The following is a 7,632-nucleotide window of genomic DNA, read 5'->3' on the forward strand; positions in this document are numbered from 1 at the left end:
CTTACCCCTAGAGAGAAGGAATGGTTTCCAGTGTATTTTAAATCCAAAGCAATTCTTTTGTGTACTGAATTGGCCCCAGGCTATGGAGGTTGTGCAACAGAGACCCACAGAGTTGGCCTCCCTTCCCACATGACCTCTGCTTGTGGCTGCTACCCTGTTAGTGTCCTAATATGAAAACCTTGAAGGCACTCCATGTGGGGGCAGTGCTCCCTCACTTTGCTTCTGAAGCAATTCCTGGACCAAGTTAGAAAAAACAAATTCTGAAAAGTCGTTGCAATGGCAAGCATGCTTGGGGGCAGGGGTGGCAGGATGACGCAGAAATTTTCTGGTTAGGAAGGGAAATGTGGTTAACCTAAATTGAACCTGGGGCATAAATGAAGGCAGCAAGAAGCATTCTCACTGCTGTGGTTAAACTATGCATTTTTGTTTCCATTATTAAAAAAGAATGGTGCTTTAAAATGGCTTAACTATATTCTGAAACTTCATTGCTTAAATAAAGACTCAAATGTTTTAAAAGACTCTATTCAGGGAGGTGGTAGGAAAAAAGGCCAGATGAACAAAGCATTGCTACAGATTTTTTTTTCTTTCTTTTTTAAAAAATATTTATTTATTTTTTAGGTGTAGATGGACACAACACAATGCCTTCATTTTTATGTGGTGCTGAGGATCGAACCTGGGTCCCGCCAGTGCTAGGCGAGCCCTCTACCACAGAGCCACAATCCCAGCCCCTGCTACAGATTCTTTTGAGTAAAATTTATTAACTAATGAGAGAGTCCGCAAATGGTGCTTTCTCAGTGGCTGTTCCCAGTATGAGCAACTCCCTCAAAGTCTTTGTTGCTCTCTCTTTTCTCTTTTACAGGAGGAAACAGATTATATTTGAGAAAGCATGGACTTGGAATCAAAACACTTGGTTCAGATCTAACACTTAAACATTAACAATTCTAACAATTTTCAGATACTGTGCTTTCCTGCCATTCGTCATTTTTGAATTTTAGGCTTTTCCTCTATAAAATGAAATTACTGACAAATGTCTCCCTTTTCAGCCTAGGTGATTGTGAACAAAGAAGCATAAGTAAACTGTAAAGTGCTATCTAATCATTTATTATTGTTGTTTTTATTAGGTCTGCCTGACATATAAAAGTACTTAACAAATGTTCACAAAGTTATTAATGAACTGGGCAAATTATAGTAGATAAATGGTGAGTGGATAAATTAAGAGCCTAAACCAACCATAACACTTTCACTTAAAGATTAGGCATTTAAGCATAAAATATTAAGATCTTTTATTGAACTAAGTTGAATTCCTTGGAAGTATCCCAAGGGAAAGCAATGCCTCAACTCTCAAATAAGTCAGTCATCAACACATGATGAGACTTCAGGTGTGGAAGATGGAGGCTACCAAATAAAGTACAGTTAAGGTAGAGAGGCAGTAGAACAAGAGATTAAGAACCTGGGGTCTGAAGTTCAAATCCCAGTTTACAAGTTGTGTGGTCTTGGGAAAACCTTTTCTAAACCTTAGTTTTCATTATCTGCAAAATGGGAGTAGTAGTAGGATCTATGGCTCATGATTTTTATGAAGATTAAAGAAGGAAACACAGACAAATGGCTTACCACAATGTTACTTGTTTAGCTATCATCATACCATGTTACATACAAGGTGACTTTCTATAAATGAAACTATACCAGAAGTCACCCATTTTACATTATGACATTGACCCTCAGTCAAAGTAGAGAACCATGCTTGTCTTTGAAAAACCCCACAGAGGGTCCACTGTGGTTATAAATCTTGTGAGGCCCCCACATATCAATATGCTGCTTAGGTAAGATTAGATGGGCCTACTGGGAACTGTGGTTCCCTGAATCAAATGTTAGCATATGTTCAAGGTGCAATTCTTCATATTTCACTAACCACTTTCTGAACCATACAGAGTCCCTGGGTTATACTTAAAATTTTTTAAATTCAACTTGTTCATGCTCTACATTTCACTTCTAGTAAAATTTGTCTCTTTTCTTCAAATGGAAATGTTAATGTTTCATATGTGCATACATGCATATTTTTTCTAATTTGAAGTGAGTGAAATCTTGCTAATGCAGAAGTTAAAGAAGTTAGAATAATGAAACACTGAGAGAGGAGTCCCTTATAAATAGTATATAGCTTGGTAAATGATGGTGGTGGTCAATGAAGCAATTACTTCATACCTAATCTCCCACTGAAATGAAATAACTGCATTTTAAGGAAATAAAACCTAACCTTTTTTGAGATGTTCTGCTAAATGAGTCAAAAAACCCCCCCTTAATTCTAGACTCAGAAAATTAAAATAATCCAACTGTGCAACCATCCTACTTCTCATCACAGAGAATCTAATAATGTAGTAAATTTTGGATCTTGTATATAAAAGACATTCCTCCCCCAACTCACAGCCAGCCATATTCTTGGGCTCATGGTCCACTCTTCTGGGATACAGGAGCTCCTTTGCCTCAGGGGAAAGTCTCGGCCCATTCATATAGGCACAAGTTGCTTCTCCAGCCTGCCCATCAGGGACAGGGCTACCTGCTAGCTACAAGCTTCCCATGTCTACTGGGTTGCTGTAGATTGAAAAGACTGCAAATCCATCCAGAGGAGAAGAGGTTGTTTTAATTGGCTAAATCTGGCCTGTACTAAGTGTATGGTCATGAATTTGTAGCCAAAACACTAATCTTATTAAAAAAAAAAAAAAAGAAGAAGAAGTCACATGCAGTTTAAACATAAAACAAGATTGACATTTTTAGCTTTTCAATTTTAGTTTTGCCATGAGCATTTCTAACCTAAGGTTTTTACAATGACTCTGAAATCCTTACCTTGGCTGAAGTAGAATTTTCATGGTATACTCCTTGTACCAAGTCCATAAGAGCACTTGCTAAAAGTTCCACAACCTAAAAAAACAAAGAAAAAATTAGAAGAGACACTAAGAAAATATATCACCATTTATACCTCAGCATCCTTCAGAAGATTTTTAGTAAGTAAGGCAGGATTTGTGCTTGAGAGAAACAACAACAAAAAACAAGACTTATGTTCAAAGATCCTGGCAAATGGCACTGCCCACCTGGATATTAAAGCTGCGATCCAATTTTTTTTTTCAGTTATAATTCAAGCCCCCCCCAAATCTTTTAAGCTTAGCATTTAACTAATGTACGTGAAAATCCAGTAATAGCCATTTTGAACATGAGCTTAAATTTCAGATAACAAATGCGATCCTAACTCAATTTATTTTCTGCATGTTTATTTCTGTCAGGTGGATACTTTTTCAGTATTCTCATTCTGGGAGCCATTACTATGCTAATTCTCATACTTAATGCAGAAAGAAAAGCAGCAGTAAGAGAATGGTTAATCTTTCAAATGTGTTCATTCTGTAATACTTAAAATGCACTATGGATATATGTGGTGTAGGGCCCCTGGGTCAAATGTTCTGCAAACACTGAAAATTTTTACAGAGCCACAATATTGAGATCATATTCATCAAACCTGTATTATTTTCAAGACTCAAGTAAAATCAAAAGCTTTGAACTTATTCCAGAATGTAAAACAAGCAGAAAACAGTAACTGGTCTCTCTGGAACTATGGCACAGTTAACAGTTTGTTTGCATAAAACATCTTAACACAAGATAATAAAATAGTGGTATTAATGATGATGTTCAATACAGCCATTTCAAACAAGCATTCCTCAAGGAAACCCCATCCGCTTCTTACGAAGTCTTAATATCTGGTATATTTAACTTCCTACATTATGCAGTCCTGTATCTGATTTCCACTCTTTGCTTCCTAAAAATTTAGCTCAGCCCTGATTGAATTAAAGGATTTTGTTTCAGCTTTTATCATTCTTGTAATTGAAGACATTATTAAGCCAAAGGATACTTCAGTCTCAGGTATTTGGCACTTCATAAACATTTTCTTTAGAGGCAAATTACATTAATTTGTAAAAAGACTTGCTTTAAAATTTTAACACATTAACATTTTTCTGTTTACGTTCCTACTAACACATACAGGGCTGTCGATATGGTAATTTTGCTGATTAAAGGCATATTTTTTTCTAGCTCTAGAGATGGGTTAATTTGTAAGACCTATACAAAGTCTTTTATATTTTTAATCACATTGTTCTTTAGGTAACTAAATACTTAAGAAATATTGTAGCAATATGAGCTGCAGAGGAACTGGAAGGACAATGATCCTACAGTGTTACCAGATGTGTTGAGTTATTTAAGTGGGAAAGAGAGAAAAATGAATGGATTTTTTCCCCCCTGAAGGTATCAGATAAGCCCTATTCCCAAATCCAGGAGGATTGAGTATCACCAATAGGTCTATGAAAGACTGTAACTAAAGGCACAGCATCAGATTGGATTACAGTTTATACAAGCAACATCCCAAGATTCCCCTGATGGCTGGACACATAATACAGATCAATCACTCACTAAGAAATGTTATGGTTTTGAAACAGTTTGAGCTTTAAGACCAGTGCTAGTAATGTGAAGAGGGATTTACAAAAAGAAAGTCCAACATGAAATGTCAAAATGATGGCTTGAACTTTTAACAGTCAATCTGGCTCTGGATAACCAGAGTGTTCCTTTACTTCCCTGAAATTCCAGACCAGGCAGAAGCAACAAAAACATTTTGTTCTCTCTTTTCCTCTTAATATAATTAGCAAATATAGGCAGATCTGACTCATAACTTCATAATTATAAATGATCTGTACTTACAAGCAGAAATCTTCCAAATACCTCTATGGCCAATGACAATCATTAAGAAGAAAGTTTGGGACTTCTTAGAGTTAACAAACTGAGGAAGAAAAGAGATTATGAAAAACAGTAATAGCCTTGGGGTGTTGAATGCATCCTAGGCCAGGATGACTTACCCAGGGCACCAATAAATCCCTACCCATTGAATGTTTTTTTTTTTTTTTTTTGGTGCTGGGGATTGAACCTAGGGTCTCACATATACATTCCCACTCTTGAAATGTTTGTTCATTTTTAAAAATTTATACCAAATAAATGGTGTTTAAGTATTATCCTTTAAAGTTGCAAATATTTCTAGAAAGAACACAGGGCTACCAGTCACTCAAAATGTAGTAAGATCACTTAATGATCTGATCCTTTTTTATTACTTGGTTTACTACCTCAGACAATCACCGGCTTATATATACCTGTTGTATTTAAAGATGAGAAAGCATTTAGTAACTTTTTTCCCCCACATCAAAATCTGGAGAAATGATTTGTTCAAGCTACAAAAAGTAGGATCATGGCAGCCAGAGGAGAATCCAGAGGTCTAAAACCCCAACCTCCTTAGATTTCTTCAAGAGCAACCAAGAGAAAGATTCAAGAACTTCTGTCCATCAGGAGTAGGGAGCAAGCCAATGATTTTTACTAGAAAAAGAAAAGAGGTTAAAAGAGTCTCAATGTTAGCCATTTTTGTTCTGAGATTTGGGGCAAATTGTTAAGGTCTATAAACAAGTCAGGATGGCGCCTGGCATTTTGCCAGAGAATTGTTAGAGTCTGTAAATAAGTCTAGATGGCACCTGGCAAAATGCCAGAGGGAGTGGTTTGTGAAGTAATGCCAGCGAGCCATTAAGTGTGGAGATTTCTTATTGGTTGACTGATGTATCTAGTTTATGCTAATTAGATAAGCTGTGTGGAATGTATAAATACTGCTCCTGTCCTGCAATAAACGGCTCCTACTCCTGCTGTATCCATCTGCACAAGTTATTCGTCACCCCCCCCCCCCCCTTATTTTGCTGCAGCCTGACTGCGGCAGCAAATCGATTCTGAGATCTGGTTTTCTTCAACTATGACGTGAAGAAAGTTGGAAAAGATGATTCCTTAAGGTCCCTTCTGGCTCTAAAATTCTAAGCTTTTAGAAATGCAATTCTCAGTGTTTATGATTAGACATTTAGACTAGGAAATAGTTTTTTTCACAAACTTTGATGGAAAATCTTTGTTCATGTTTTTACTCCTCCCCTCCCTTCCTCCATTCCTTTCTTCCTTTTATTCTGAGGATTGAACCTAGGGCCTCACACATACTAACAAAGCAAATGTTCTACCACTGAGCTTCACAACAACCCCTCATACTCTTATTTCATCTGTCAGCTTCACATGGACCTTTCTTTCTGTCTAAACTCTACTGATCACTTTCGTTGCTAAACATTTTTCTTTTCTTTTTAAACCCAACACCTCTTGGTTCCAATACCTAGAAATATAATAAAATGATTTCCATTTTTAAGCCATTATGACTGGTAGCCCATTTTACCAGCTAGCAAAGTAGGCCTAGTAGAGTCAATTAAAGGCATCATTACTGAATTCTGATCCTTGAAGGGCTCTAATGCTAGGGAATAAGTTAAATATACTGATTAGGAATGACATCAGGCTTAACTGCCAAATAGCATCAAATAAATATTGGCACTAGTTGGTCTTATTGCTTCCATCTCTAATGAGTAAATATGTAAAGCATTTAAAGAGAAGCTGAAACATAAGTCTGAGTGTTAACTTATAATTCTTCTGTATATTATTACTCAGAATATTATTATTCAATATAAATCTTGGAAAGGTGAAACGTAAAGCATGGAAACCAAGATTACAGTGTTTTAAAAATTGTATGCCCAAATATTTTGGAAGAAAGTGGGCTTTAGTTCAACAACAGAACACATGGAAGACTATTTTAACCAAAATTAGATATTTCTGAGATATCAACTTATTATTGTATCCCCAAACATTTCAGATTAGAGAAATGTCACCATCAATGTCATAATGATTAGCCATCTGAGCAAGTAATTAAGCAGGAGATGTTTCTTCATTTCTGGCATTGCAACAGCAGCATTGCTTGCTTATGTGTGCAAATGCAAAAATGTTTTCTGTGTCATGTTTAAATTGGACTTTACATCAGTGCCATACACTGTTCCTCAATCTTTTGAATAATAATTTAGAGTCCAGTGAACCAGTAGCAGCAACCCTTCACATGAGCTGGCTTCTCCTGCCACCTTTCTTTGTTGGCTATAGGAGGGGAAAGGCTGCAACATGGGGAAGGAAGTAAACGAACAGTTGTGTATCTAATTGCTATTTTCAAGCAAACTGTTGATCTTTCCCACTTCATTCACCATCTTCTTATCAAAGATAAGGAATAGATAGGACCCGGGTGCCTCAGAATTTAACACAATTACAGATCTAACTGAACTTTGCAATGAATTTCTTAAGTGGTAATTTAAGGGACAAATTTAACAATTTCAAAGGAATATATAATTGCTTCATACTTTATCTTTTGGCAAGGGTAACTATAATTTAATTTTTTTGAATGAAATACTAAGATGATGACTACCATCATAATAGATGTTGTGATGAGTAAGGCCTGAGTTATAATAAGTTGTCTTCACAAAATATAAAAATTGAGAGAAGTAGGGGGGGAGAAAAGAAAAACAATGACAAAAATATCCTCATATTGCTATACAAAGATAAATGTAACATTTTTATGGAAAAAAAGCTGGGCTGGGAGTGGTGATGTACATCTATAAAAGTTTAAGGCCAGCCTCAGAAGCTTAGTGAGGCCCTGTTTCAAAAGGGCTAGGGCTAGGGATGTGGCTCAATGGCAAATTGACTTGGGCTAAATCCCCAGTT

At 36.4% G+C, this 7,632-nt stretch overlaps 1 protein-coding gene across 4 annotated transcripts in view; it reads right to left on the bottom strand.

The window, feature by feature from the left end:
- Pdss2 (decaprenyl diphosphate synthase subunit 2) overlaps positions 1-7,632 on the bottom strand; it is a 274,672-nt gene that overhangs the window by 83,130 nt on the left and 183,910 nt on the right. For all 4 annotated transcript variants that reach the window (XM_048783835.1, XM_048783729.1, XM_048783661.1 and 1 more), the window contains one exon: positions 2,839-2,913. In XM_048783835.1, the coding sequence (XP_048639792.1) occupies positions 2,839-2,913 (75 nt within the window). The remainder of the gene's footprint in view (positions 1-2,838; positions 2,914-7,632) is intronic.

Source organism: Marmota marmota, unplaced genomic scaffold (genome assembly GCF_001458135.2).
Source record: "Marmota marmota marmota unplaced genomic scaffold, marMar, whole genome shotgun sequence".
Classification (NCBI taxonomy): domain Eukaryota; kingdom Metazoa; phylum Chordata; class Mammalia; order Rodentia; family Sciuridae; genus Marmota; species Marmota marmota.